General features: G+C 33.8%; 2 protein-coding genes across 3 annotated transcripts; both read right to left on the bottom strand.

The window, feature by feature from the left end:
• Window positions 1-4,590: 4,590 nt before the first annotated feature.
• LOC7488088 (dof zinc finger protein DOF3.5) lies at window positions 4,591-6,488 on the bottom strand. The gene has a single exon (XM_024587112.2). It carries the CDS (start codon window positions 5,607-5,609, stop codon window positions 4,743-4,745), a length of 867 nt encoding a protein of 288 aa, XP_024442880.1. The 5' UTR covers window positions 5,610-6,488; the 3' UTR covers window positions 4,591-4,742.
• Window positions 6,489-9,827: 3,339 nt separating this feature from the next.
• LOC7488087 (uncharacterized) lies at window positions 9,828-13,836 on the bottom strand. Of its 2 annotated transcripts, none has more exons than XM_024587257.2 (4): window positions 13,491-13,836; window positions 11,047-11,221; window positions 10,525-10,604; window positions 9,828-10,436 (listed from the first exon to the last, which is right to left on the bottom strand). In XM_024587257.2, exons 2-4 carry the CDS (start codon window positions 11,113-11,115, stop codon window positions 10,175-10,177), a joined length of 411 nt encoding a protein of 136 aa, XP_024443025.1. In that variant the 5' UTR covers window positions 11,116-11,221; window positions 13,491-13,836; the 3' UTR covers window positions 9,828-10,174. The 2 variants fall into 2 exon arrangements, with proteins under 2 accessions (XP_024443025.1, XP_002322782.1); XM_002322746.4 differs by having other exon boundaries at window positions 13,513-13,836.
• Between the last annotated feature and the right edge of the window lie 454 nt (window positions 13,837-14,290).

The raw sequence follows: 14,290 nt of genomic DNA, 5'->3' as shown, positions 1-14,290 counted from the left end.
GGATTTCATTACCTACAAAGCAAGAAATTCAAAAATCAGAGAGGAAAGCATAATAAACAAAGAGTATCTTTCACTCAAAAATTAAATCAATGTAATTTTTCATTAATAAAGCAATATTATTGATATGAATGAGGATCAATACTCGATTGTTATTTTATACCCTCTCGGTATGAACTCTTGAAATTAGTTAAAGGATGGTGTAAGGCTTGCAACCACTAGGTAGTTCAATAATTAAAAAAAAAAAAACACCACCAGTAATTATTATCAACAACAATATATATCTAACACATCAAGTACTCAAATAAACATAAAAGGAAATATCACCCTTAAAATTATGTAGTTTGGTCCAAATTGTGATTATCCTTTATAGTTTTAAAAATTACACTTTACATCCTGAATTTTATACACGCACTAATACTTAACATCCTTTTCAAAATAAGTAAAAAATATATGATTATTTAAAGGATTGTCATTATAATCTATTTAATGACTAAAAAACCCCTCCCCGTACACACACACTCCTCTTCATCTTCTTCCTTTTGACAAAGGACTGAAGCTTCGGGAATAAAGTTGTTGGGATAATGCTCATCCAATGATGGAGATTGCATAGGAAGGAAGATGTTGATACTAGATAATCACAATTATACATTGGCATTTGGATGATTAAAAGGAAACAATAATGCATCAATTAAGGAGGAAATGGTTAAGCCTTGACTATGTCAATATCGCAGGTTTAGTTGGATTCAAATTAGAATTCAAGACTTTAAATCTCAGATGAAATATTTATTTAGTTTAGAATTAGGCACATGCATGGATATAGAAAATTTTAGAATGAGATTCATTCTTTAGGAAGCTCGGCCACCTTGAATTGGTTACTAAATTTTTCTTTTGATTTTCTTTCTATTTATCACCTTTCTATAATTAAATCATTTGCTTCCATAATAAAGCCTTGATTTAGTTCCTTTTACTAGGTTTTTTCTTATAGTTAGAAACCAAATTACCATTCCACATACATATTAACTCAATATTGTTGCAAATTTGGTATCAGAGATAACACTCCTATAATGGCAAATGGTACTCGCACATCTTAATTGTTGGTAACAGTGGCCATGATGAAACATCTATAGGAGGAGAAACAACAAAATCAACTATCTCAACAACGAGTGTTGGAGAAGCTGGTTTAACAACTACAAAACATATCATATCAGTAAAGGTTGATCAGTTTGTCAAGATTCAAAGGAAAAGACCAATGGAATCTCTACCAAACACTCTATTGAAATTTGTTAACAGACATCATCGTAATAAGTTCAATAAAAAGATCTTTTGGGTTGGGTAAATAAGGCTACTTATTTTATTTTTTTTTACTTTCACAACTCACCACCACACCAATGGATATTTATGGCAAACTTTCACATGGAAGGGAAAGTTATAGCATGGTTTTAAAAGATGGAGAAGACATGGGCATTAACTAGTTAGGAACCATTCATTAAGGCTTTATAGATTCAGTTTGGAATGATGACCTAATAAAAACATTGATCAATCTTAAATAGACAACAATTATGGAGAATTACAAATCACAATTTGAATTATTATCTAACAGGGTAAGAGGTCTTTTAAATGGACATTGGTTGAGTTGTTTTTTTAGGTGAATTGAAGGATGAAGTCAAGCTAAACATGAGAATACTTAACCACTAACTTTAGTAGTAGCCTATGGACTTGCTAGAATGCATGAGAAAAACTTGAGTGTGGTACGAAGGTGTATGAGGTTTAATGCAGGTTTGACATCGGGTAAATGGTCTTCAGAAGTACAAACCAAGGGGGATGCATGAAGACAGATGTAAAGGATTACATTCGATAGTGTAACACTTGTTAAAGGGCTAAATTGAAAAACCAAACCATCAAGGTTGTTAAAACCCTTGCCAATACCAGCAAAACCTTGGTCATCCATTTCCATGGATTTTATTGAAAGGTTGCAACCCTCTGATAAGTATTCAATAATACTTATGGTGATTGACAGGTTAACAAAGTATGCTCACTTTATATCTATTACTCATCCTTACACAACTTCAAGGGTTACCCTAGTCTTTGCTCAGAATGTCATAGAGTTATATAGGCTTCCAGAAAATATAGTTTTGGATAGGGATTCTATCTTTACTAGTAGATTCTAGTAAGAATTGTTCAAAGTATAAGGGGCCGACTCTAAACTAATGAGCATATTCAGGTTACCAAGAAAACCTTAGAGAACTACTTACGATGCTTCATAGGAGATAACCTTAAAACCTGATCACAATGGATCACTATGGTCGAGCGGTGGTATAACACTAATTATCACGCGTCCCTAAAAACCACCCCATTTTAAGCACTATATGGTTATGAAACCCCGAGCCTAATCAATTATGTTCTTGGTCTCACACGTAATCAAGCTGTAGAAAAGCACCTAAAAAACAAAACAATCATTTTACACAACATTAAGGTCAACCTAGTTAAAGCACAAAATCAACAAAAAGAACAAACTGATAAATAAACAATAAGCAAGAGTTTGAGGTAGGAGAATGGGTATACATGAAATTACAACTCTATCGCTAAATGAGTATACGACAACAAAGAAAGAAGAAGTTAGCTCATCAATATTATAGGCCATTCAAAGTAGAGAAAAAAAAAATTAAGAGTGTTACTTATCATCTGAAGTTTCCTGAAAGGATCGAAGTGTATCATAACTTTAATGTTTCATTGCTAAAAAAGAGACTAAAAACTACAGAACCCATGGCATCAAAGCTGCCACCATTTTGGGAAAGAGTTCCCAACCTATTACCCAAACATATCTTGAAGCAGAGGGAGAAAAAACTTGAAAGGGTGTCACAAAGAAGTTCCTAGTACAATACCAAAGGCAAACCAATGAGGATACAATGTAGGTAGATTAAAAGTGGATATATTCAGCCCATCCCAACTTTGAGGTCAAGGATCTCAAAGAGGGAATGGATGTAACAGTTAACATAATTAGCAGCACACAAGGGACTGAAGCTTCGAGAATAAAGTTATTAGGATAATGCTCATTCAGTGGTGGAGATTGTGTAAATGGGAAGATATTGACACATGGATCATCACAGCTATGCACTAGTGTTTGGATAATTAAAAGGAAATGACAGCACATCAATTAATAAGGGAATGATCAACCTTGACTATGTCAATACCATAGGTTTAGTTGGATTCAAATTGGAATTCAAGACCTTGAATCTCGGGTGAAACATCTAATTAGCTTAGAATTAGGCTGAGGCATGGGTATGGAAAATTTCATAATAAGATTCATTCTTTAGGAGTCTCGACCACCTCTAATTGGTCACTAAATTTTTCTTTTTATTTTTTTTTTATTTATCACCTTTCTATAATTAAATCATTTGCTTTCATAATAAAACCTTGATTTAATTTCTTATACTTGGTGTTTTTATCATAATTAGTAGTCAAATTATCATTCCACATACACATTAACTCAAGTTAATTGCAAATATACACACAACCATAGCCTTAGAAATCTTAAAAAATTCAACCAATATAGCTCACACTTTCATGCCTAGTGCATCCAGCATTTTAGCAAAAACATAGACATAAAAACAACTAAAATTTTAAAACTCACTAATTGTTATGTTTGCAAGTTCCAGCTACCTTAATGACAATCACCATGAAACTCAACTGGATTGTCGAATCCCACTCCACCAAATCCATAAAAGATAATAATCTAAATGACAAAGTAATTAAAACTTAACAACCCACATGTACTTTCAATTCAAGAATTCAAAAACATGGAAGTTCAACTTCTCTATGTTACCATAAAATCCAAATAGGATTATGTGGGGTCAAATTGATTTACATCATTATGATTATCCTCTTCCTAATTGCTTATCAATGCCATGAAAACCATTACTTCACTTAACATACAAGTTGGATCATGGTAGATCTGCGGCTAAGGTTTGATGAGAGAGACTTTCAAAAAAAAAAGAGACATGTTAGGTTTTGATCAATTTAGGGTTTTGAAAATTTACAAAGAAAAAGGTTTTCCTCACATGAAGATTTTAATTTGATATATATATATAAAGGGTAGTTTAGTTATTTTTTAGATTTAAAAGTTTTTATAGATCTAGATGTAAAGTATAATTTTTCAAACTATAACCGGTAATTATAATTAAAATCTTTCACGTATCAGAAACTTGAAACTGATCATACTGGCTTCCTGTCGAAATATCAATTCCTTTAGTGTGATCTTATTGTAATAATAACTGAATATAAATGATAAAGAATTAGCTAGGACCGCATCAATTTACACATGCACATGCACGTGCAGTTCAACCTTGAAAAAGAATTGATCACAGAAGAAACTAAACCCATGTAGTCGACCTCAACTAGTTTGGATTTAACATACGTTTAGTTGAGTAGAATCAAGGTAAACTTAGGAGTTGTGCTGATAAAATGACTAAATTGTTTTTAATTTATCTCAAAAAAAAAAAGACGAACAAGAAGACGAACAAGGAGAAGAAGAAGAAGAAGAAGAAGATACATCTCTAACTGGAGCAACATTTTTGAAGCTTCAATATATAATTACTTTCGTGAGTGGAGTAAACAAAGCCCAGTTACAGGTGCCATTAATATAAACACGGATAACATATACATATTTGTATATGTAGATTATTTCGGGTCCTATACAGTGATATGCATGTATAGCAAAGGAAAAAAGCAATGAACACATTTTATCAAGACCTTGAGAAAGTATCATCGCTAGACATATCAAAGGGACTCCAGTTACCAAACAATAGATTAGGATCTTGAGTGTCAGGTCCAAGAACTGGTTGTGGAGACATTTCCAGGCTATGATTATCCATCATGTGAGAATTTGACCAAAGTATGTCTTGAGAGACTGTGTCTTGTCCTGGCAATGGTGGCAAGTGGAAGCTGCTTGTTTCATGACTTGTACATTGTTGAGTCCTATCTTGGTGATCTTGGTGCTTGTGGGCTGAGTCTAGACTATAGTAGTACATCAAGTGATCATTGTCACTCAAAGGAACTCCTGTCGAAAAGTCAGAGATGGTGAGGGATCCAGCAAGACCATTTTCTTCCGGTAATTGAGCACTTGATTCCAAATACGAGTTCGGAATGTTAGGGAATTCGAGATATGGATCAAACTCGCTTCTAAATTCAGGCACTTCAAAACCACTCTTGGAATCTTGCTGTGGATTCAAGAACTTTGCATAAACAAGTGCGAGATCAATATGAGAACCATCAGGAATCATCGATGAGCTAGAGGACTCCATGGAGGAAATTCCTTTATGGCTAAATGGATGTCTAATAGAGTTATTAGACAAGCCTCCATAACCTGAAATCTTAGAGTGAACATCTGTTGATAGCCTCATTGACTTTCCTCTTCTATTCTTCCTGCAACCACCACCAACAGGCACGTTTCGTAGGGATCCTCCTTCAGTCCAATACCTTCTACAACCTTTGCAGAAGTATCTCGGTTGTGTTAAACTGTAGTTGTTGTGATAACAAAATTTAGTATTTGAGGAACCACACCGAGGACAACTTGGTGATATCTCAGCATGTTCCTTCCATCCTGTCTCCATATATACCAGATTGCTTCAAACTTCATAGGCTTCATAAAACTGCCTAACCTTTCACTGGTTCTCTCTCCTGTTGAGTTTGAAAGCAATTAAGAAAGTAGTATAGGAAATTTGAGTGCACCCCAAGAGCAAGAATGGAGGCTTAAGTTTGTTTCAGGTGCACAACCGTTAAGGGAATGGAAGTCTTGGAAATGTGTATGCACTCAAGCACATGAGACAGGCAGGCTTAGTGGATCCGGTGCCGTCAAGGAAGATTTTGGTGGTGTGTAACAGCCCCGGAGGCTAATACACAGTGTCGCTGTTTAGTACACGTGGCACAATTGTACTGGTGTGTATGAGGGTGGTAGATGAAGCAAATGCCTCGAGAGGCTGACTTTGATTTCATAGAAGAGCAGGCATCCTATATTAAAAAAAATATCAACTTGGCAAACTGACACCCGAAGTGTTTCTCCACAGTCTAATCTTGTACATGTTAATGTCCCCGTCTCAAGTAAAACCTCCCCCTGCGAAGTGAGATCAAATATTGCACAGATATAAATATATAAGAGCTGCATGTACAAGGTTGGATATCAGCAGATTTTTCCCTTTTCTTTTTAATTATTTTTTTTATTTGTTACATCGTCCATTTATTGCTTTGGCAATCAATGCCAGATGACTGCCATTTAATTTAAATAGCACCCAGAAAGCCACAATACTTGAATGGCAAACACCACTTAAAGTGATATCTCTCACTCGGTTAATTAAACAAGTTTGTAAAGACAATGAGCATGTATCTCAACAGACAGTAGGGTTCTTCTCTTCTTCCCAGGAGATCTCGAGTTCGAGAGCCTTTCCTTTGTAATAAAAAGAAAAACAAGTTTGTAAAGTTTGAACTGAGACCGACGATAAGAATCAATCCTGGAGCCAAAAGGTGCATGCTTCCTTATCTTCCCTTGTCTTTAATTTTTCCGAAACATTTGCTCAGTTCTTCACAAAAAGAAGCAAGCAAGAACATATCACATGCGAGTGTCATAACTGTAGAAATGTGGTGTTTCTTAAAAGAGAATGTCTAACGGGAGATTCGAGCTATATTTAGTAACTTGAAAAGGATCTCTTGGATCATGGGCTCCTCGGATCATGTGAACCTTGTAGATTTCATAAATAATATATATTTTTTGTTAGGAATCCAAGGGTTCCACTATGACGTTGACTGAGGACACCCAGAAGTTCATCAATTTGGAATGATCTTGCAAACACAATCACAAACTGCAAAGTGCTACAGTAGCAGCATAGCTATTAACTTGTGCTTAAAGCTGTAATCAACATTCTATATTAAAGAAATTTTTGTATATCTTAATGTGTGTTGAAGCTCCCATGGATATATATTTTTAATGGACAGTAACACAATTTGGAAATTAAGAACTCATTGAATGAAAATACTGAAGGAGAAGTTTTGAAGAGAGGCCAGTACTAAATGGATGAAAGCAATATTAAGCAGCCTGTAAGAAAGTGAGGATTTTGGGTCAGAAGGAACTAGTAAGTGAGATAGTAGAAGAGGACTCAGAAGACCCAAGAGAAGGCGAAAAGCATCATTAGTTGAATGGAAGATAACGCTGGAAAGGTCCATCAGAGAATCAAATTATTAATTCATATAAATGGAACAGTCACATTAGAAGATCAAATTAACAGTTATGCACGATTATTCACTCGGATTTCTTCTGCTCTCTTAAAATTCTGCCTTCTGTTTCCTTTTGCCTTTCCTAAATTGGTTAGCACTCGTTTTAACTTTCGAAGACTTCATCTTGCGAGTGTCATGTAATATTTACTATATAACATTCAAAACTCGTTTTCACGTCCTTGAGATGTCTTCCACCTAAACTTAAAGATTTCAGAGACAAAGCAATAAGAACTGGATTTAGGCTTGCTTTTATCAACGAATCAAGTTCCTGTTCTTCTCAAACTATACTAACTAATTTCTCAGGCTCCAGCCCAGTTATAACTCTACTAATTGTTGGCCGTTTGGTGCCATGGGGGAGCGACGCAAACGACTATCATGAGGAAAAGGACTTCATGTGATTCTTATTTGTGGTTGCAAGCAGCCGAGTAGTATGATGAAAACGGGCAAAGAAGCAAACCCAGTCATAGTGCCCATAATGCATGTGGCTTGAATTACTATGGATAGACCATAGGGAGACCATGCATCAAGGAATTCAATCACTACCAGAAAATCGATAACTATAAACAGAAATATCGAGGGAATATTTTTGTTGGTAAATTTTTGAGAGATTTTACCAATGAAAATATTCCCTCTGTATATACCGAGGGAATTACCGTGGGAAACAAAATTAAAACAAAGCAAAAAAAATAATAATAATGTGTTATTTTTACCGACAGAATTACCGACGGAATAAATTCCGTCAGTAAATTCATTGGTAAACTGTGAACATTGTTCATCATGTCAATTATAAAGGGAATCACAGAAGGAATTTTCCGTTGGTATTTTCCAGAGAGCTCCAGAATTGTTCACTTTTCAATTGCACTGTTAATTGTTGTTCTTTACGGACAAAATCACCGACGGATTGAAAAGTCATCGGTGTTATTTGGCGGTTTTCTGAAAAAATTCAATTAATTTTTAAATTTTCATTTAAATATTACAGACGAAATCACCGACGGATTGAAAAATCATTGGTAATTGTTGGCGGTTTCTGAAAACTTTTAACGAAATTGAAAATTTAAATTAAATATTACCGATGAATTTACCGACGGAATAATTAAAAAATATTAATATTCAATTATCCATTGGTAAATCCGTCGCTAACGCGCCCCAATAAAAAGCCTGAATCCCCTTATTTCACAAGAGACAGACTAATTTCTTATTATTATTATTCTTCTTCTTCTTCTTTTTCTTCTTCTTCTTCTTCACTATATTTAAAAACATCAATATCTATTTCTTTCTTTTCTTTTCTCTCCTCATCTCCTTTTCTTTTCCTCCATGCTCGGGTATGTCTTCTTCTTCTTTCTTCTTTTATCCTCTTAGTTTTTTTTTAATTAATATGCTTTACGAAATTTTTTTTCTCTCCTTAACTTCACTTGCAACTACATTAAGGTAAGATTTTTTTCTTTTTCTTCTTTTTTAATGATTTTTTTCACTATATTTGTTTTTTATTTTATTTTTAATTGTATTTGTTCTTAATAATTGTATAAATGTTGTTGTGAGATTTTTTTTTTCATATGAGATCAATTTTTAGTTGATTTACTTATAGGATTTTTAAATTTTTAGCAATTGCAACTTCATTTTTTTCATATGAATTTTTTTAGTTGAATTTATTTTTTATTTATTTGTTGCAAATTTGTTTGAGTTGATTTTCTTATTCTTTTTTTCAAGCATTTTGAGTATATATTATAGAGTGTTGATTTATGTTATTTTATTATTTTATAATTTTATAAAATGAATTTTTTAAAAAATGTTTTAAATAATTTATGTCGGTAAATCTGTTGGTAATAAAAAAAATATTATTACCGACACGTCTGTTCTGTCAGTAAATTCGTTGGTAATAATATTTTTTTATTACCAACGGATTTACTGACAGACAAAAGATTACCGATGAAAGATTCATTGACGGAGTATTTTTGTCGGTGATTTCGTTGGTAAATTAATTACTGATGGAATATGTATCTTATACCGACGAAAAAAATTTGTAGGTAAAACTGTTAAATACTGCTGTGAATGTTCCAACTGTCCTCTATCTTTGCTGCAAGATTAAGAGTGATGATTGAACAATAAGTGCGGGAGTTAAAGATTCAAGGCCACACCAGCCACCATAAGCTTCTCTCGCTTCTTTTCTTTCTTTTTCTTAGTACTTCAGATTAAGTAGAACTGAAACTAGGTACATCTAAAGGCTATCCCCATAGCAGCAACTTTCGAAGATGAATCCATAAACATTAGGAGACTATCCCAAACTTGCCGGATATCCAGATTGCTAGATCCAACACCAGCTATAAAACCAGCACATTGGTTACTCTCCCCTAGAACATGCAGAACTCTATCCGTCTAAAAGCCCACAACTCTGCTCTTTCGAAGTTATCCCTTGTAGACCGAGAAGCCTTGCATCCAGTTTCCCATTCGGTGTCTTACCAAACCAAATGCAACTTGTGTTTTTTAAAATATTTTTTACTTAGAAATATATTAAAATAATATTTTTTTATTTTAAAAAAATTATTTTTAACATTACCACATTAAAATGATATAAAAACATCAAAATAATATTAATTTAAAGCAAAAACATATCCCTTTTAAATTGTCCGCATCCCATAATATCTCACACCAATTCCCATCAAGCTACTATACAGATTCTAGTGTCTATGACCATGTTAAGCTAAGAAGGATTCCCAGCTACCAAGTCCTACAGCTTGCTACACCAATCAAAGATCATGAGATTTCAAAAGGATGCTATGATAATTCTCTAAGTTGTGGGGGGGGGGGGGGGGGGGGGGGGGGGGACATATGCAGCCATCAAATTTGCACATGACAAATGATTTAACAGATACAAAACACAAACATTACATTTGATCTTTGATAAGGTAACAAGTTACTTCTGTTTCTTCTTAACTTGTAGAGATTGTACTTGAGGACCTGGTCTCTTCTTTGCAAATGTACTGGTTCTGCTTTCTAATTCTCCGTCACTGTCATCATCCTCGTTACAATCTCTAGCTGGTACAATGGATTCCTCAATAATTTTAGCAGCTCTTCTCTTTCCAGCTTCCAACTTGGCATATAACCTCCTTTCGACAGGGTCATTTGATAGTCTAGCTTTAGAATGGCGTGGAACTTCTTTTGCACCAAGTCCGAGCCTAAAAAAAACATGCAAAGATTTCTTACATACAGCTCATAATGACGCAGCAAAATCCTCTATTGAAAATGTAAAGATGGCTATACTACCTAGAAGGCCGGCCCTCTGATTCTACTTCTGCTGGTTCATCTTCTACAGCCTTGCTCATGTTATTGACCCATTGTCCAGCCTGCACACAGCAATGTTAAGAAACAAAAGGAAGAACAAAACACAAAAGAGGTAAAATTTCTGCTGCTCTTCCACTAGATTGAAAGTCAATGTTTCATTCTAACTATACTCCACTTCTTCCTGAATCTACAATGTCCTTCGCTATTTTCTTATGAACAGGATAGGGTTACTAAAAAAATCATCACCAAACCTTATGATTCATGGAAAATATGGGGTTTCTGTTTCACTGACTATAGTGGACTGCTCTACTTGTTCAAAAATTTCCCATAAACAGCAACTTGAAATTGGTAAACATTGAATCACAGCATTGAAGCCTGTCTCTCTCTTATGCTTTCTAGGGTGTTGAAAAACTGACCAGTGTAAGGGAAGAAAGGGGAAAACCACACATAAAAATAAGCAGAACTTTAGTATAAAAAAACATAAAAAGAGAAGGATTTTGTTACCATTTTGAAGGCATTGTCTAATCTGACAATCTGTGCAGGGGTTTTTTTCTGCGCTGCCTCCATGCTCATTGCTATTTGCTACTCTTTTCAATTAACTTGCACTTGCGATTCTATAATTTTCCATTCATTCAATGCTTTGAAAACAAGTTTGGGGAAGCTAGGGTTCCAAATTCACCTGATAGGAAGCAGAAAATTGGAAGGCAAAAGATGAGAAACATATCTGTCAGTCGAGATAAACAAGAGAGAGTCGGTATTCATGCTTGTGCGTGTGTTTGGTTTTGTGGGACTGCGTAGTACTGGATGGATGCTGGTGCTTTTTCTTATTCTAGGGAGGGAGTGGACTGTTTTGTTGTGGCCTGAAGAACCTGAGTCGTCAACCCACTAGGTCAATGATGTACTACATGAAACTGATTCAGCTAGCTGAATTTAAGTCTGCCTCAATTTCAACACAAATTCCAACCCCAATTTCAACATAATTTTTAATTAATCCAAAAGGCAAATCACAATTTAAAGGCTTAAAAGTTCAAATTGACAACTATAATTCAAATATCCAAAATACAAAAAACAAATTAAGTATCAAATATTCAAATGACAACAACCATAACCCATAATTAAAAAAGTATCAAATATCCAAATGACAAAAAACCATAACCCATAATTAAAAAAACATAAGTTTCTTCAATATGCGGAAATGGCATTAAGAAGCACACAAAGTTGGTGTAGCATTGGAGTTTGCTGGATTGAATCAAAGTTTTAAACTTCGTACATAGAAAACTATAAAGTTTCAATGTTTGCAAAGAAATACCATATTTGCAGCACCTTCCTTGACCCAGCTCATTCTTAGGGTCTTTGTTAATGTATTTAAATGTCCAAAATGCAACATAGTAGTTCTAAAGTATCAATAAGGACCATATTTCAATTGGTCTCATGCATCATAAAACCGAAATTGATTTTTTTATTACAACATGTTTATAATACAAATGCACTTGTAACAGATTATGATCTCGTATATAGAAGTTTGAAACAATCTATAATCTAATGGGTAAAATGGAAACAAAAAAATATCTTGCAGTATTAGTATTAAATGGTCTTATTGTGTGAACTAGCCTATTTCTTAAGACATTGAGGAAGACAATTTAATTTTTCACAGGGGATATCTCAGCAAAGCTATTATGTAAAAAGGTAAAAATAAGAAAAAGAAGTTGCCACCTAGTTTTATAATAATTAAAAACCCTAACTAATTTTTTAAAGGTTCTAGGTAAAGAACTGGTTATGTTCAAAAAAAGATTAAATCACTCTAAAATAATCTACCTAAGATAAGTTGTTTCGTGTTCATTTTTTAAGATAAAATATACTTATTGTACTTGTATGCTAAGGTTTTGCCTAAACTATGCCTGTGTTAATTGTAAGAGGGAAAGGTTTCTAGGACATAAGATAGTGATTTGGGATCCAAGCCTAATAACATGGCCTCATCCTCAATTTAAAAACTCAGGCGCGGAATCAGAAAAAAAGGTAAATTAGGCTTTGACCCCTTCCCCTTGCTTACACGATTTGTATTTTATTTTTATGAAGTTCTAAATAGAACCTTTTGAAGGATTTTTCCGATCTTTAATAAAAACAAAACCTTATAATTTTTGAAACCGCAAAGTTTCAACTTCTATGGAATTGAACCCCTTTAAGGATTATACTACTCACATATTGATTCTTTGAAGAAAAAAAAACAAACTTTTTTTACAAATTTCGAAATTTCATATTTAAAAAAAAAAACATGGGAAAAAAAAAATTTAAGGGCCAAGAATAGGTTTATGACAAAGTGGTTTACTATTGGGGTCAAAACAATAAAAAGTTGGTCCATTCCTCCCATACCTAAACAAACTAACAGTGAGCTTCCAAGGGTTTTAGGGGAACATTTTATTTACAGAGAAATTAAAATAATCTATCATTACTATCATTTATGAATGTTCATATCATAACCTTAAGACAACTACAAGTAGCCTAGCATTAAAGCATGACAATTCAAAATCTAGAACCAGCCTAGACAGATCGTTTACCAGAGGAGAAAAAAATCCTTCTCTTTTCGTCATCTCAAGAGTCCATTCTCACTTCTCCTCTAGACACTTTTTGCTTGATCCGATTACATTACATAAAAACATCAAGTCTAGGCGCACAAAATACAAGAGACAAGATTACTGTATCAACCAAACCTAGTGTTTCTATACTGCACATGCACACAAAAACACACGCTAGGCAGCACAAAGTGCAAAGTAAATAAAAACACCCGTTTGCTTTGGAGACAAAAAGCACCCGTATAAGAATTTTAACGAGGAAGCAGTTGGTGAATAAGGAAACAAAACAGCAAAGCTAAAAGAATCACAATAAGCAAATACATAAACAAGTAAAATCCTCAGATTGAGAGTTTGATTATAAAGGAAATTAAAGGGAACCCCTTGGAGTCTTGAGGCTTACTAAAGCAGTAATGAAAAGAAGAAGACGTTCTGGTTGGTGGTGGGGTGCTGCTGGTGCTGACGAAGAGGAGCAGCGGCTGAGAGAGCTTGATGCTGGAGCGGTTGTGGGTGTCGCTGATGGAGAAACCTGGTGGATTAGTTGATCGGTGACTGGAGCTGCTGTGAAATATATGGGTGATTGGAGTTGCTGTGATAACAGAAACCGTATGAGAGAGGCGGCTGACTTTAATGTTCTGGGCAGTAGGATTTTAGTGGAACAAAGGCTACGGTTGAGAGAGAAGGAATCACGGCTGGGTTTTTTCTTTTCTTTTCTTTTCTTTTCTTTTTGTTTTTTATTTAGGTTTTGTAGGCTAGGTCGCTTAATATCGTGGTAAATATTTTTATTCAAGGTATTTTTTATTTAAAATTTAATTTTTAAATAATCTTTAAAAACATCAAAAAAAAATTAATTTAAATACTTTTTATATATGTTTATGCATTTATATTGTAGACATCCCTACAACCCAGAAAAAATAATATTGATAAAATCATTTTGTAATTTTTCCTTTATTTTTGTTTTTTTTTCTCATTTATCCTTTGTCATCTTAACTCCTTTTCTATTTTTCCTCTTAAATCATCCTTTATATTTTTTATTTTTTAAAATACATTAAAAATAATAAAAATTAAATAAGCTTCATTGAATGAAAGCTTGAAAGTTCAATATTTTAAACATGAAGGTGAAAACAGTTTAAAAAATAATTTTAAATTTATTCTTTAAAAATCATGAATTCAAATCCTCT

The sequence above is a fragment of the Populus trichocarpa genome, chromosome 16, assembly GCF_000002775.5.
Source record: "Populus trichocarpa isolate Nisqually-1 chromosome 16, P.trichocarpa_v4.1, whole genome shotgun sequence".
Taxonomy (NCBI): Eukaryota; Viridiplantae; Streptophyta; class Magnoliopsida; order Malpighiales; family Salicaceae; genus Populus; species Populus trichocarpa.
The sequence above is the reverse complement of the archived record's forward strand: the minus strand, read 5'-3'. Positions and strand labels throughout refer to the sequence as shown.

Coding starts and splice junctions, on each gene's coding strand:
- LOC7488088 (XM_024587112.2), bottom strand. CDS start 5,609: ATGGAGACAGGATGGAAGGAACATGCTGAGATATCACCAAGTTGTCCT.
- LOC7488087 (XM_024587257.2), bottom strand. CDS start 11,115: ATGAGCATGGAGGCAGCGCAGAAAAAAACCCCTGCACAGATTGTCAGA. Junction 10,605..11,046: donor TAGACAATGCCTTCAAAATG/GTAACAAAATCC, acceptor TGCTGTGTGCAG/GCTGGACAATGGGTCAATAA. Junction 10,437..10,524: donor TCAGAGGGCCGGCCTTCTAG/GTAGTATAGCCA, acceptor TGTTTTTTTTAG/GCTCGGACTTGGTGCAAAAG.